The sequence below is a fragment of the Bufo bufo genome, chromosome 3, assembly GCF_905171765.1.
Source record: "Bufo bufo chromosome 3, aBufBuf1.1, whole genome shotgun sequence".
Lineage (NCBI taxonomy): Eukaryota > Metazoa > Chordata > Amphibia > Anura > Bufonidae > Bufo > Bufo bufo.
Genome location: NC_053391.1, coordinates 698,360,909 through 698,379,288, shown reverse-complemented (window position 1 = coordinate 698,379,288; position 18,380 = coordinate 698,360,909). Strand labels below are relative to the sequence as shown.

The 18,380-nt window shown below is 48.2% G+C and overlaps 1 protein-coding gene across 1 annotated transcript in view; it reads right to left on the bottom strand.

Annotated features, from left to right (window-relative positions):
• The window catches only part of LOC120996610 (ecto-ADP-ribosyltransferase 5-like), an 84,068-nt gene extending 68,924 nt beyond the window's left edge, over positions 1 to 15,144 (bottom strand). The window contains exon 1 of the mRNA XM_040426649.1: positions 15,029 to 15,144. Coding sequence (XP_040282583.1) covers positions 15,029 to 15,143 — 115 coding nt within the window. The 5' untranslated portion in view covers position 15,144. The remainder of the gene's footprint in view (positions 1 to 15,028) is intronic.
• Between the last annotated feature and the right edge of the window lie 3,236 nt (positions 15,145 to 18,380).

Here is an 18,380-nt window from a genome sequence, read left to right as displayed (position 1 = left end):
GTAAACAGTATAGCACCCTATAGTATACAGCACCCCATAATATACAGTATAGGACTCTATAGTATATAGCAGCCCACAGTAAACAGTATAGCACCCATTAGTATACAGCACCCCACAGTAAACAGTATAGCACCCTAAAATATACAGCACCTCACAGTAGGGTTGTTGCGGGTATCGAAATTTCGATACCCAATCGATACTTTTGTCCCGGTATCGATACGATACCGGGATTTCCGTTTTTTCGATACTGGGCTGCGCTTCTGCGCAGTCTAGTATCTCTGAACATGAGCGCGCTGCTATCGGCGCGCTCATGTTCTCTCTCAGCAGCACGGGGAGAAGGAAGCTGTCCTCCCTCCCCCTGTGCTGCTGCCGCTGCCACCAATGAGAAGAGAGGGGCGGAGGAGGGGCGGCAATGAGAAGAGAGGGGCGGAGGAGGGGCGGCAATGAGAAGAGAGGGGGTGGAGGAGGGGCGGCAATGAGAAGAGAGGGGCGGAGGAGGGGCGGCAATGAGAAGAGAGGGGCGGAGGAGGGGCGGCAATGAGAAGAGAGGGGCGGAGGAGGGGCGGCAATGAGAAGAGAGGGGGTGGAGGAGGGGCGGCAATGAGAAGAGAGGGGTGGAGGAGGGGCGGCAATGAGAAGAGAGGGGCGGAGGAGGGGCGGGCGCACTGCGCCCCCAATGATAGGATTACTATCGGAGCGATGGGAGGAGACATCAGCTTCACTAGTGGGCGTTCCTTTTCCCTGCGCTGCGATTGGACAGCGCTACAGCCAGGGAGAAGGAACGCCCACTAGTGAAGCTGATGTCTCCTCCCATCGCTCCGATAGTAATCAGCAGCATGTGGAGCAGGAGAGGAGACAGTAATGGGGCACTGCGGGCGAACGGAGCGGCGCCCAGGACTAAATGGTGAGTGCTGAGACATCGCTGGGCGCCGCTCTGTGTGGCCTAATAGTGAAAGTCTGGACTCATATACAGTAGTCAGTCTTTAACACATACAGGAGGCGGGTGCCGGCAGCAGAATCGCATTGCCGGCACCCTGCCCCTGACAGGGAGCTGCGATCAGCGGCAGTTAACTGCCGCTGATCTGCTAGTACCCGCCTCCTGTATAAAGGGGTAAAATCATTGGTGGTGCAGTGTGCCCCCCCCCCCCCCCCCCTCAATCCCCCCATCCCATTAAAATCATTGGTGGCACAGTGCGCCGGCCCCTCTCAACCCTCCAGTATTAAAATCATTGGTGGCAGTGGCCACAGGGACCTCTCCACTCCCCCTCATTGGTGGTGCAGTGGCAGCTTCTGATCGGAGCCCCAGCTGTGTAAGCCTGGGGCTCCGATCGGTTACCATGGCAGCCAGGACGCTACAGAAGCCCTGGTTGCCATGGTAACATCCCTGATGCTGTGTGCACAAAGCACAGAGCAGCAGGGACAGTGTGGAGTCCTATTCACCCTGATAGAGATCTATCAGGGTGAATAGGAAAAGGGATGAAAGATCCCAGGTTCTAGCCCCTAAGGGGGGAAATAGTTATTAAATAAAAAGTGAAAAAAAAACAAAACACTAAAATATGAAGTATAAATCACCCCCCTTTTCCCAATTTCACATATAAAATATATAAATAAACATATTACATCGCCACGTCAGAAAAGTCCAAACTATTAAAATATAAAAAAAAAATCTAGGTGGTGAATGCCGGAACAGAAAAAATAAAATAAAAACTGCGCGATTCGCCATTTTTAAAAATGAGGAATGCACGTGGCTTTTTTTGTTTATTTTTTTCGCGTGGTATCGAATGGTATCGAGTATCGCAATACTTTTTCATGGTATCGAAACCGAATCAAAAATTTGGTATCGCAACAACTCTACCTCACAGTATACAGCACCCCACAGTATACAGTAAAGCACCCTATAGTATACAGCACCCCATAGTATGCAGTATAGCACCCTACAGTATACAGCACCCCACAGTATGCAGTATAGCACCATATAGTATACAGCATCACACACTATACAGTATAGCACCCTATAGTATACAGCACCCCACAGTAAGCAGTATAGCACCATATAGTATACAGCACCCCCCAGTATACAGTATAGCACCCTATAGTATACAGCACCCCACAGTATACAGTATAGCACCCTATAATATACAGCACCCCACAGTAAGCAGTATAGCACCATATAGTATACAGCACCCCCCAGTATACAGTATAGCACCCTATAGTATACAACACCCAACAGTATACAGTATAGCACCCTATAGTATACAGCCCCCCACAATATACAGTAGAGCACCCTATAGTATACAGCACCCCACAGTATACAGTATAGCACCCTATAGTATACAGTACCTCACAGTATAGTTCCCTATAGTATACAGCCCCAACAGTATAAAGTATAGCACCCACAGTATACAGTAGAGCACCCTATAGTATACAGCACCCCACAGTATCCAGTATAGCACCCTATAGTATACAGCACCCACAGTATACAGTAGAGCACCCTATAGTATTCACAATCCCACAGAAAACAGTATAGCACCCTATAGTATACAGCACCCCACAGTATACAGTAAAGAACCCTATAGTATACAGCACCCCACAGTAAACAGTATAGCACCCTATAGTATCAGGCACCCCATAAAATGCAGTATAGCACCCTATAGTATACAGCACCCCACAGTATGCAGTATAGCACCCTATAGTATACAGCCCCCCACAATATACAGTAGAGCACCCTATAGTATACAGTATAGCACCCTATAGTATACAGTACCTCACAGTATAGTTCCCTATAGTATACAGCCCCAACAGTATAAAGTATAGCACCCACAGTATACAGTAGAGCACCCTATAGTATACAGCACCCCACAGTATCCAGTATAGCACCCTATAGTATACAGCACCCACAGTATACAGTAGAGCACCCTATAGTATTCACCATCCCACAGAAAACAGTATAGCACCCTATAGTATACAGCACCCCACAGTATACAGTAAAGAACCCTATAGTATACAGCACCCAGAGTATATAGTATAGCACCCTATAGTATAAAGCACTCCACAGTATAAAGTATAGCACCCTATAGTATATAGCACCCCAAAGTATGCACCATGCAGTATAGCACCCTATAGTATACAGCACCCCACAGTATGCACTATAGCACCCTATAGTATACAGCACCCCACAGTATACAGTATAGAACCCTATAGTATACAGCACCTCACAGTATGCAGTATAGCACCCTATAGTATACAGCACCCCACACTATATAGTATAGCACCCTATAGGATACAGCACCCAACAGTATACAGTATAGCACCCTATAGTACACAGCACCCCACAGTATACAGTATAGCACTCTATAGTATACAGCAACTTATAGTAAACAGTATAGCACCCTATAGTATACAGCACCACACCGAATACAGTATTGCACCCTACAATATACAGCACCGCACAGTAAACAGTATAGCACCCTATAGTATACAGCACCCCATAATATACAGTATAGGACTCTATAGTATATAGCAGCCCACAGTAAACAGTATAGCACCCATTAGTATACAGCACCCCACAGTAAACAGTATAGCACCCTATAGTATACAGCACCTCACAGTATACAGTAAAGCACCCTATAGTATACAGCACCCCATAGTATGCAGTATAGCACCCTACAGTATACAGCACCCCACAGTATGCAGTATAGCACCATATAGTATACAGCACCACACACTATACAGTATAGCACCCTATAGTATACAGCACCCCACAGTAAGCAGTATAGCACTATATAGTATACAGCACCCCCCAGTATACAGTATAGCACGCTATAGTATACAGCACCCCACAGTATACAGTATAGCACCCTATAATATACAGCACCCACAGTAAGCAGTATAGCACCATATAGTATACAGCACCCAACAGTATACAGTATAGCACCCTATAGTATACAGCCCCCCACAATATACAGTAGAGCACCCTATAGTATACAGCACCCCACAGTATACAGTATAGCACCCTATAGTATACAACACCCAACAGTATACAGTATAGCACCCTATAGTATACAGCCCCCCACAATATACAGTAGAGCACCCTATAGTATACAGCACCCCACAGTATACAGTATAGCACCCTATAGTATACAGTACCTCACAGTATAGTTCCCTATAGTATACAGCCCCAACAGTATAAAGTATAGCACCCACAGTATACAGTAGAGCACCCTATAGTATACAGCACCCCACAGTATCCAGTATAGCACCCTATAGTATACAGCACCCACAGTATACAGTAGAGCACCCTATAGTATTCACCATCCCACAGAAAACAGTATAGCACCCTATAGTATACAGCACCCCACAGTATCCAGTATAGCACCCTATAGTATACAGCACCCACAGTATACAGTAAAGAACCCTATAGTATACAGCACCCCACAGTAAACAGTATAGCACCCTATAGTATCAGGCACCCCATAAAATGCAGTATAGCACCCTATAGTATACAGCACCCCACAGTATGCAGTATAGCACCCTATAGTATACAGCACCTCACAGTATGCAGTATAGCACCCTATAGTATACAGCACCACACAGTATACAGTATAGCACCATATAGTATACAGCACCCCACAGTATACAATATAGCACCCTATAGTATACAGTACCCCACAGTATACAGTATAGCACCCTATAGTATACAGCACCCCACAGTATACAGCACCCCACAGTATCAGGCACCCCATAAAATGCAGTATAGCACCCTATAGTATACAGCACCCCACAGTATGCAGTATAGCACCCTATAGTATACAGCACCTCACAGTATACAGTATAGCACCCTATAGTATACAGCACCCCACAGTATGCAGTATAGCACCCTATAGTATACAGCACCTCACACTATACAGTATAGCACCCTATAGTATACAGCACCACACAGTATAGCACCATATAGTATACAGCACCGCACAGTATACAGTATAGCACCCTATAGTATACAGCACCCCACCACTATGCAGTATAGCACCATATAGTAAACAGCACCCCACAGTATACAGTATAGCACCCTATAGTATACAGCACCCCACAGTATAGCACCCTATAGTATACAGCACCCCACACTATACAGTATAGCACCCTATAGTATACAGCACCCCTCAGTATACAGTATAGCACCCTATAGTATACAGCACCCTCCAGTATACAGTATAGCACCCTATAGTATACAGCACCCCACAGTATACATTATAGCACTCTATAGTATACAGTACCCCACAGTATGCAGTATAGCACCCCATAGTATACAGCACCTCACAGTATGCAGTATAGCACCATATAGTATACAGCACCCACCAGAATACAGTATAGCACCCTATAGTGTACAGCACCCCACAGTATACAGTATAGCACCCTATAGTATACAGCACCTCACAGTATACAGTATAGCACCCTATAGTATACAGCACCCCTCAGTATACAGTATAGCACCCTATAGTATACAGCACCCTCCAGTATACAGTATAGCACCCTATAGTATACAGCACCCCACAGTATACATTATAGCACTCTATAGTATACAGTACCCCACAGTATGCAGTATAGCACCCCATAGTATACAGCACCTCACAGTATGCAGTATAGCACCATATAGTATACAGCACCCACCAGAATACAGTATAGCACCCTATAGTGTACAGCACCCCACAGTATACAGTATAGCACCCTATAGTATACAGCACCTCACAGTATACAATATAGCACCCCATAGTATACAGCACCTCACAGTATGCAGTATAGCACCATATAGTATACAGCACCCACCAGAATACAGTATAGCACCCTATAGTGTACAGCACCCCACAGTATACAGTATAGCACCCTATAGTAAACAGCCACCCACAGTATGCAGTATAGCACCCTATAGTAAACAGCCACCCACAGTATGCAGTATAGCACCCTATAGTATACAGTAGGGATCGACCGATTATCGGTTTTACCGATATTATCGGCCGATATTCAGGATTTTGACAGTTATCGGTATCGGCATCTATTTTGCCGATATACCGATAACGTATTGGGAACACAGATCGCGCTGCTCTCAGCGCTCTCCGTGTTCCCTCAGCAGCACAGGGGAGAAGGAAGCAGTGTCTCCCTCCCCCTGTGATGCTGCTGCCGCCAATTAGAGGAGAGAGGACAAAAGAAGGGGAGGGGTTATGGCCACCGCTCCACCAATGAAGATAAGTCTCTCATTTATTCATATACAGGAGGCGGGAGCTGGCTGCAGAATCACATAGCCGGCTCCCGACCTCTATGAGCAGCAGCTGCGATCTGCGGTAGTTAACCCCTTAGGTGCCGCGGATCGCAGCTACCGTTCATAGAGGTCGGGAGCCGGCTATGTGATTCTGCAGCCAGCTCCCGCCTCCTGTATATGAATAAATGAGAGATTTCTCTTCATTGGTGGCACAGTACGACCCCCAAGCCCCCCAGTATTAATCATTGGTGGCGCAGTGCGCCCCCCACCCCCATCCCAGTATTAAAAACGTTGGTGGCGCAGTGCGCCCCCCCGCCCAAGCCCCCCCCCCAGTATTAATCATTCGTGGCAGTGGCCACAGGATCCACTCTCCCCCTGCTCCTCCGATCGGAGCCCCAGCAGTGTAAGCCTGGGGCTCCGATCGGTTACCATGGCAGCCAGGACGCTACTGAAGCCCTGGCTGCCATAGTCAGTAACCTTGCTGCTGTGTGCACTATGCACAGAGCAGCAGGGACAATTTGAGCTCCTATTCTCCCTGATAGAGATCTATCAGGGAGAATAGGACAAGGGTTCTAGTCCCTAAAAAAAAACTAAACAAAAAAAGAAAATATTAAGTATAAATGAAAAAGAAAGATTTACCCAAAAAAATACACGTTAACAATAAACATTAATTTTCAGCAGATTTGTGTAGGATTTTTTTTTTTTTTTCAAAAATTAAAATTCCCAGAATATCGGTATAAATTATCGGCTATCAGCCTGAAAGTTCACAAATTATCGGTATCGGCCCTAAAAAATCAATATCGGTTGATCCCTAGTATACAGCACCCCAGAGTATACAGTATAGCATCCTATAGTATACAGCACCCCACAGTATGGAGTATAGCACCCCACAGTATAGTGTATAGCACCCTATAGTATACAGCACCCCACAGTATACAGTATAGCACCCTATAGTATACAGCACCCCCAGTATACAGTATAGCACCCTATAGTATACAACACCCAACAGTATACAGTATAGCACCCTATAGTATACAGCCCCCCACAATATACAGTAGAGCACCCTATAGTATACAGCACCCCACAGTATACAGTATAGCACCCTATAGTATACAGCACCCACAGTATACAGTAGAGCACCCTATAGTATTCACCATCCCACAGAAAACAGTATAGCACCCTATAGTATACAGCACCCCACAGTATACAGTAAAGAACCCTATAGTATACAGCACACAGATTATATAGTATAGCACCCTATAGTATAAAGCACTCCACAGTATAAAGTATAGCACCCTTTAGTATATAGCACCCCAAAGTATGCACTATGCAGTATAGCACCCTATAGTATACAGCACCCCACAGTATGCAGTATACAGCATCCCACAGTATACAGTAAAGCACCCTATAGTATAAAGCACCCATAGTGTGCAGTATAGCACCCTATAGTATACAGCACCGCACAGTATGCAGTATAGAAACCTATAGTATACAGCACCCCACAATATGCAGTATAGCACCCTATAGTATACAGCACCTCACAGTATACAGTATAGCACCCTATAATATACAGCACCCCACAGTATGCAGTATAGCACCCTATAGTATACAGCACCCCACAGTATAGCACCCTATAGTATACAGCACCCCACAGTATACAGTATAGCACCCTATAGTATACAGCACCCCACAGTATGCACTATAGCACCCTATAGTATACAGCACCCCACAGTATACAGTATAGAACCCTATAGTATACAGCACCTCACAGTATGCAGTATAGCACCCTATAGTATACAGCACCCCACACTATATAGTATAGCACCCTATAGGATACAGCACCCAACAGTATACAGTATAGCACCCTATAGTACACAGCACCCCACAGAATACAGTATAGCACTCTATAGTATACAGCAACTTATAGTAAACAGTATAGCACCCTATAGTATACAGCACCACACCGAATACAGTATTGCACCCTACAATATACAGCACCGCACAGTAAACAGTATAGCACCCTATAGTATACAGCACCCCATAATATACAGTATAGGACTCTATAGTATATAGCAGCCCACAGTAAACAGTATAGCACCCTAAAATATACAGCACCTCACAGTATACAGCACCCCACAGTATACAGTAAAGCACCCTATAGTATACAGCACCCCATAGTATGCAGTATAGCACCATATAGTATACAGCACCCCCCAGTATACAGTATAGCACCCTACAGTATACAGCACCCCACAGTATGCAGTATAGCACCATATAGTATACAGCACCCCCCAGTATACAGTATAGCACCCTATAGTATACAGCACCCCACAGTATACAGTATAGCACCCTATAATATACAACACCCCACAGTAAGCAGTATAGCACCATATAGTATACAGCACCCCCCAGTATACAGTATAGCACCCTATAGTATACAACACCCAACAGTATACAGTATAGCACCCTATAGTATACAGCCCCCCACAATATACAGTAGAGCACCCTATAGTATACAGCACCCCACAGTATGGAGTATAGCACCCCACAGTATAGTGTATAGCACCCTATAGTATACAGCACCCCACAGTATACAGTATAGCACCCTATAGTATACAGCACCTCACAGTATACAGTATAGCACCCTATAGTATACAGCACCCCACAGTATATAGTATAGCACCCTATAGTATACAGCACCCCACAGTATGCAGTATAACACCATATAGTATACAGTATAGCACCCTATAGTATACAGCACCCCACAGTATATAGTATAGCACCCTATAGTATACAGCACCCCACAGTATGCAGTATAACACCATATAGTATACAGTATAGCACCCTATAGTATACAGCACCCCACAGTATGCAGTATAGTACCCCACAGTATACAGTATAGCACCCTATAGTATACAGCACCCCACAGTATACAGTATAGCACCCTATAGTATACAGCACCCCACAGTATACAGTATAGCACCCTATAGTATACAGCACCCCACAGTATATAGTATAGCACCCTATAGTATACAGCACCCCACAGTATGCAGTATAACACCATATAGTATACAGTATAGCACCCTATATAGTATTGCACACAATAGCATATAGCACCCCATAGTATGTAATATAGTACCCTATAGTATATAGCACCCCACAGTATGCAGTATAACACCATATAGTATACAGCACCCCACAGTATAGCACCCTATAGTATACAGCACCAACAGTATGCAGTATAACACCATATAGTATACAGCACCCACAATAAACAGTAGAGCACCCTATAGTATACAGCACCCACAGTATATAATATAGCACCCTATAGTATACAGCACCCCACAATATACAGTATAGCACCCTATAGTATACAGCACCCCACAGTATACAGTATAGCACCCTATAGCATATAGCACCCCATAGTATATAACATCCCACAGTATACAGTATAGCACCATATAGTATACAGCACCCCACAGTATGCAGTATAACACCATATAGTATACAGCACCCCACAGTATAGCACCTTATAGTATACAGCACCCCACAGTATAGCACCCTATAGTATACAGCACCCACAGTATGCAGTATAACACCATATAGTATACAGCACCCTATAGTATACAGCACCCACAGTATACAATATAGCACCCTATAGTATACAGCACCCCACAATATACAGTATAGCACCCTATAGTATACAGTACCCCGCAATATACAGTACAGCACCCTATAGTATGCAGCACCCCACAGTATACAGTATAGCACCCTATAGTATACAGCACCCCAGAGTATGCAGTATAGCACCCTATAGTATACAGCCCCCACAGTATACAGTATAACACCCTATAGTATACAGCACCCCACAGTATAGCACCCTATAGTATACAGCACCCCAGAGTATGCAGTATAGCACCCTATAGTATACAGCCCCCACAGTATACAGTATAACACCCTATAATATACAGCACCCCACAGTATAGCACCCTATAATATACAGCACCCCACAGTATAGCACCCTATAGTATATAGCACCCCACAGTATACAGCATAGCACCCTATAGTATATAGCACCCCACAGTATACAGTATAGCACCCTATAGTATACAGCACCCCACAGTATACAGCATAGCACCCTATAGTATATAGCATCCCACAGTATACAGTATAGCACTCTATAGTATATAGCACCCCACAGTATGCAATATAGTACCCTATAGTATATAGCACCCCACATTATGCAGTATAGCACTCTATAGTATATAGCACCTCACAGTATGCAGTATAGCACCCTATAGTATACAGCACCCCACAGTATACAGTATAGCACCCTATAGTATACAGCACCCCACACTATGCAGTATAGCACCCTATAGTATACAGCACCCCACAGTATGCAATATAGTACCCTATAGTATATAACATCCCACAGTATGCAGTATAGCACCCTATAGTATACAGCCCCCCACAATATACAGTATAGCACCCTATAGTATACAGCACCTCACAGTATGCAGTATAGCACCCTATAGTATACAGCACCCCACAGTATACAGTATAGCAACCTATAGTGTATAGCACCCCACAGTATACAGTATAGCACCCTATAGTATACAGCACCTCACAGTATGCATTATAGCACCCTATAGTATACAGTACCCCACAGTATAGCACCCTATAGTATACAGTATAGCACCCTATAGTATACAGCACCCCACAGTATACAGTATAGCACCCTATAGTATACAGCACCCCACAGTATACAGTATAGCACCCTATAGTATACAGCACCTCACAGTATGCATTATAGCACCCTATAGTATACAGTACCCCACAGTATAGCACCCTATAGTATACAGCACCCCACAGTATAGCACCCTATAGTATATAGCACCTCACAGCATGCAGTATGGCACCCTATAGTATACAGCACCTCACAGTATACAGTATAGCACCCTATAGTATATAGCACCCCACAGTATAGCACCATATAGTATACAGAACCTCACAGTATGCAGTATAGCACCCTATAGTATACAGCCCCCCACAGTATAGCACCCTATAGTATATAGCACCTCACAGCATGCACTATAGCACCCTATAGTATACAGCACCTCACAGTATACAGTATAGCACCCTATAGTATATAGCACCCCACAGTATAGCACCATATAGTATACAGCCCCCCACAGTACACAGTATAGCACCTTATAGTATACAGCAACCCACAGTACACAGTATAGCACCCTATAGTATACAGCACCCCACAGTATACAGTATAGCACCCTATAGTATACAGCACCCCACAGTATATAGTATAGCACCCTATAGTGTACAGCACCTCACAGTATACAGTATAGCACCCTATAGAATACAGCACCCCACAGTATACAGTATAGCACCCTATAGTATACAGCACCCCACATTATACAGTATAGCACCCTATAGTATACAGCACCCCACAGTATACAGTATAGCACCCTATAGTATACAGCACCCCACAGTATACAGTATAGCACCCCACAGTATACAGTAGATTACAGTATACAGCACCTCCCCCCAGCATACAGTAGATTACAGTATACAGCCCCCCAGCATACAGTAGATTACAGTATAGCACCCCCCAGCATACAGTAGATTACAGTATACAGCCCCCCCCAGCATACAGTATAGCACCCTATAGTATACAGCACCCCACAGTATAGCACCCTATAGTATACAGCACCCTATAGTATACAGCACCCCACAGTATACAGTATAGCACCCCACAGTATACAGTAGATTACAGTATACAGCACCTCCCCCCCAGCATACAGTAGATTACAGTATACAGCCCCCCCAGCATACAGTAGATTACAGTATAGCACCCCCCAGCATACAGTAGATTACAGTATACAGCCCCCCCAGCATACAGTATAGCACCCTATAGTATACAGCACCCCACAGTATACAGTATAGCACCCTATAGTATACAGCACCCCACATTATACAGTATAGCACCCTATAGTATACAGCACCCTATAGTATACAGCACCACACAGTATACAGTATAGCACCCAACAGTATACAGTAGATTACAGTATACAGCACCTCCCCCAGCATACAGTAGATTACAGTATACAGCCCCCCCAGCATACAGTAGATTACAGTATAGCACCCCCCAGCATACAGTAGATTACAGTATACAGCCCCCCCAGCATACAGTAGATTACAGTATACAGCCCCCCCCAGCATACAGTATAGCACTCTATAATATACAGCCCCCTCCCCCCCCAGCATACAGTAGATTACAGTATACAGCCCCCCCAGCATACAGTAGATTACAGTATACAGCCCCCCCAGCATACAGTAGATTACAGTATACAGCCCCCCCAGCATACAGTAGATTCCAGTATACAGCCCCCCCAGCATACAGTAGATTACAGTATACAGCCCCCCCGAGCATACAGTATAGCACTCTATAATATACAGCCCCCTCCCCCCCCCAGCATACAGTAGATTACAGTATACAGCCCCCCCCCCCAGCATACAGTAGATTACAGTATACAGCCCCTCCAGCATACAGTAGATTACAGTATACAGCCCCCCCAGCATACAGTAGATTACAGTATACAGCACCCCACAGTATAGCACACTATAGTATACAGCACCCACAGTATACAGTATAGCACACTATAGTATACAGCACCCACAGTATACAGTAGATTACAGTATAGCACCCCACAGTACACAGCCCCCCCCCCCCCCCCCCAGCATACAGTAGATTCCAGTATACAGCCCCCCCCAGCATACAGTAGATTCCAGTATACAGCCCCCCCAGCATACAGTAGATTACAGTATAGCACCCCACAGTATACAGCCCCCCCCCCGTCCCCCAGCATACAGTAGATTCCAGTATACAGCCCCCCCCCAGCATACAGTAGATTCCAGTATACAGCCCCCCCAGCATACAGTAGATTCCAGTATACAGCCCCCCCTCCCCCCAGCATACAGTAGATTACAGTATACAGCCCCCCTCCCCCCAGCATACAGTAGATTACAGTATACAGCCCCCCAGCATACAGTAGATTACAGTATAGCACCCTGTAGTATACAGCACGCCCCAGTATACAGTAGATTACAGTACACAGACCCCCAGCATACAGTAGATTCCAGTATACAGCCCCCCCAGTATACAGTAGATTACAGTACACAGACCCCCAGCATACAGTAGATTACAGTATACAGCCCCCTCCCCCCAGCATACAGTAGATTACAGTATACAGCCCCCCCAGCATACAGTAGATTACAGTATACAGCCCCCTCCCCCCAGCATACAGTAGATTACAGTATACAGCCCCCCCCAGCATACAGTAGATTACAATATACAGCCCCCCCCCCCAGTATACAGTAGATTACAGTACACAGACCCCCAGCATACAGTAGATTACAGTATACAGCCCCCTCCCCCCAGCATACAGTAGATTACAGTATACAGCCCCCCCAGCATACAGTAGATTACAGTATACAGCCCCCCCCAGCATACAGTAGATTACAATATACAGCCCCCCCCCCCAGTATACAGTAGATTACAGTACACAGACCCCCAGCATACAGTAGATTACAGTATACAGCCCCCTCCCCCCAGCATACAGTAGATTACAGTATACAGCCCCCCCAGCATACAGTAGATTACAATATACAGCCCCCTCCCCCCAGCATACAGTAGATTACAGTATACAGCCCCCCAGCATACAGTAGATTACAGTATACAGCCCCCTCCCCCCAGCATACAGTAGATTACAGTATACAGCCCCCCCAGCATACAGTAGATTACAGTATACAGCCCCCCCAGCATACAGTATAGCACTCTATAATATACAGCCCCTCCCCCCCAGCATACAGTAGATTACAGTATACAGCCCCCCCAGCATACAGTAGATTACAGTATACAGCCCCCCCCAGCATACAGTAGATTACAGTATACAGCCCCCCCAGCATACAGTAGATTCCAGTATACAGCCCCCCCAGCATACAGTAGATTACAGTATACAGCCCCCCCCCAGCATACAGTATAGCACTCTATAATATACAGCCCCCTCCCGCCCCAGCATACAGTAGATTACAGTATACAGCCCCCCCAGCATATAGTAGATTCCAGTATACAGCCCCCCTCCCCCCAGCATACAGTAGATTACAGTATACAGCCCCCCTCCCCCCAGCATACAGTAGATTCCAGTATACAGCCCCCCAGCATACAGTAGATTACAGTATACAGCCCCCTCCCCCAGCATACAGTAGATTACAGTATACAGCCCCCCCAGCATACAGTAGATTACAGTATACAGCCCCCCCCCCGCCCAGTATACAGTAGATCACAGTATAGCACCCTGTAATATACAGCACCCACAGTATACAGTATAGCACCCTATAGTATACAGCCCCCCCCTCCAGCATACAGTAGATTCCAGTATACAGCCCCCCAGCATACAGTAGATTACAGTATACAGCCCCCCAGCATACAGTAGATTACAGTATACAGCCCCCCCCCCCCATACAGTAGATTACAGTATACAGCCCCCCCAGTATACAGTAGATTACAGTATACAGCCCCTCCAGCATACAGTAGATTACAGTATACAGCCCCTCCAGCATACAGTAGATTCCAGTATACAGCCCCCCCAGCATACAGTAGATTACAGCATACAGCCCCCCCCCCCCCATACAGTAGATTCCAGTATACAGCCCCCCCAGTATACAGTAGATTCCAGTATAACACCATTACAGCTCCGTCACCTTTTCCTGATGAAATCCTCACAATACAAGCTCCAGATTCCGGTAATCTTCTTCTTCTTCTTCTGCAGTAACTCTCCTGGTAGAGGGAAAGGACCTGAGGTGACGTCATAGTCATGTGACCTCCACTATCGCTGATATCTACTTCCTCGCAGAGACATTGGCGGCTGAAACTCCAGGAAACAGACCTCCTGACGTCACTGGGTCATGTGACATTCTATTGTCACGTGACTTTGATACTGCAGCGTGACTAGAAGGGTCGGAAGCTGGAGAGCTCAGTCTGTTTGCAGAGCAGGTGACAGATGAATAGAGGGGGAGGGAGAGTCTGTCAGTGCTGGAGGTGCATGTGCTGAGGGGGGAGGGGAGTCTGTCAGTTCTGGAGGTGCATGTACTGAGGGGGAGGGGGAGTCTGTCAGTGCTGGAGGTGCATGTGCTGAGGAGGAGGGGGAGTCTGTCAGTGCTGGAGGTGCATGTGCTGAGGGGGGAGGGGAGTCTGTCAGTGCTGGAGGTGCATGTACTGAGGGAGAGTCTGTCAGTGCTGGAGGTGCATGTGCTGAGGGGGGAGGGGAGTCTGTCAGTGCTGGAGGTGCATGTACTGAGGGAGAGTCTGTCAGTTCTGGAGGTGCATGTGCTGAGGGGGGAGGGGAGTCTGTCAGTGCTGGAGGTGCATGTACTGAGGGAGAGTCTGTCAGTGCTGGAGGTGCATGTGCTGAGGGGGAGGGAGAGTCTGTCAGTGCTGGAGGTGCATGTGCTGAGGGGGAGGGGGAGTCTGTCAGTGCTGGAGGTGCATGTGCTGAGGGGGGAGGGGGAGTCTGTCAGTGCTGGAGGTGCATGTGCTGAGGAGGAGGGGGAGTCTGTCAGTGCTGGAGGTGCATGTGCTGAGGGGGGAGGGGAGTCTGTCAGTTCTGGAGGTGCATGTACTGAGGGGGAGGGGGAGTCTGTCAGTGCTGGAGGTGCATGTGCTGAGGGGGAGGGGGAGTCTGTCAGTGCTGGAGGTGCATGTGCTGAGGGGGGAGGGGAGTCTGTCAGTGCTGGAGGTGCATGTACTGAGGGAGAGTCTGTCAGTGCTGGAGGTGCATGTGCTGAGGGGGGAGGGGAGTCTGTCAGTGCTGGAGGTGCATGTACTGAGGGAGAGTCTGTCAGTGCTGGAGGTGCATGTGCTGAGGGGGAGGGGGAGTCTGTCAGTGCTGGAGGTGCATGTGCTGAGGGGGAGGGGGAGTCTGTCAGTGCTGGAGGTGCATGTGCTGAGGGGGGAGGGGGAGTCTGTCAGTGCTGGAGGTGCATGTACTGAGGGAGAGTCTGTCAGTTCTGGAGGTGCATGTGCTGAGGGGGGAGGGGAGTCTGTCAGTGCTGGAGGTGCATGTACTGAGGGAGAGTCTGTCAGTGCTGGAGGTGCATGTGCTGAGGGGGAGGGAGAGTCTGTCAGTGCTGGAGGTGCATGTGCTGAGGGGGAGGGGGAGTCTGTCAGTGCTGGAGGTGCATGTGCTGAGGGGGGAGGGGGAGTCTGTCAGTGCTGGAGGTGCATGTGCTGAGGAGGAGGGGGAGTCTGTCAGTGCTGGAGGTGCATGTGCTGAGGGGGAGGGGGAGTCTGTCAGTGCTGGAGGTGCATGTGCTGAGGAGGAGGGGGAGTCTGTCAGTGCTGGAGGTGCATGTGCTGAGGGGGAGTCTGTCAGTGCTGGAGGTGCATGTGCTGAGGGGGGAGGGGAGTCTGTCAGTTCTGGAGGTGCATGTGCTGTGGGGGGAGGGGGAGTCTGTCAGTGCTGGAGGTGCATGTGCTGAGGGGGGAGGGGGAGTCTGTCAGTGCTGGAGGTGCATGTGCTGAGGGGGAGGGAGAGTCTGTCAGTGCTGGAGGTGCATGTGCTGAGGGGGGAGGGGGAGTCTGTCAGTGCTGGAGGTGCATGTGCTGAGGAGGAGGGAGAGTCTGTCAGTGCTGGAGGTGCATGTGCTGAGGGGGGAGGGGAGTCTGTCAGTTCTGGAGGTGCATGTACTGAGGGGGAGGGGGAGTCTGTCAGTGCTGGAGGTGCATGTGCTGAGGAGGAGGGTGAGTCTGTCAGTGCTGGAGGTGCATGTGCTGAGGAGGAGGGGGAGTCTGTCAGTGCTGGAGGTGCATGTGCTGAGGGGGAGGGAGAGTCTGTCAGTGCTGGAGGTGCATGTGCTGAGGAGGAGGGGGAGTCTGTCAGTGCTGGAGGTGCATGTGCTGAGGGGGGAGGGGGAGTCTGTCAGTGCTGGAGGTGCATGTGCTGAGGGGGAGGGGGAGAGTCTGTCAGTGCTGGAGGTGCATGTGCTGAGGGGGGAGGGGGAGTCTGTCAGTGCTGGAGGTACATGTGCTGAGGGGGAGGGGGAGTCTGTCAGTGCTGGAGGTGCATGTGCTGAGGAGGAGGGGGAGTCTGTCAGTGCTGGAGGTGCATGTGCTGAGGGGGGAGGGGGAGTCTGTCAGTGCTGGAGGTGCATGTGCTGAGGGGGGAGGGGGAGTCTGTCAGTGCTGGAGGTACATGTGCTGAGGAGGAGGGGGAGTCTGTCAGTGCTGGAGGTACATGTGCTGAGTGGGAGGGGGAGTCTGTCAGTGCTGGAGGTGCATGTGCTGAGGGGGAGGGGGAGTCTGTCAGTGCTGGAGGTGCATGTGCTGAGGGGGAGGGGGAGTCTGTCAGTGCTGGAGGTGCATGTGCGGAGGGGGAGGGGGAGTCTGTCAGTGCTGGAGGTGCATGTGCTGAGGGGGAGGGGGAGTCTGTCAGTGCTGGAGGTGCATGTGCTGAGGGGGAGGGGGAGTCTGTCAGTGCTGGAGGTGCATGTGCTGAGGGGGAGGGAGAGTCTGTCAGTGCTGGAGGTGCATGTGCGGAGGGGGAGGGGGAGTCTGTCAGTGCTGGAGGTGCATGTGCTGAGGGAGAGATTGTCAGTGCTGGAGGTGCATGTGCTGAGGGGGAGGGGGAGTCTGTCAGTGCTGGAGGTGCATGTGCTGAGGGGGAGGGGGAGTCTGGCAGTGCTGGAGGTGCATGTGCTGAGGGGGAGGGGGAGTCTGTCAGTGCTGGAGGTGCATGTGCTGAGGGGGGAGGGGGAGTCTGTCAGTGCTGGAGGTGCATGTGCTGAGGGGGGCCGAGAACTGTATGCTGGGGGATTCTGTGTGAGACTTTATGCAGATGGGCCCCCATTTAATATTATATGAAGGGGGGCGTTGTGTAATATCTTATGCGCGGGGGGGCCCTCGTTTAATTTTGTATGCAGGGTGGTGTCATGTAATATTTTATGCAGAGGGGGAGCCCTGTTTAATAATGTATGCAGGGGGGAAAGTCGTGTAATAGGGTATGCGGGGGGGGGGGGGGGCTGAGGAAAATTGTAGGCAGCATTATTGTATGCAGAG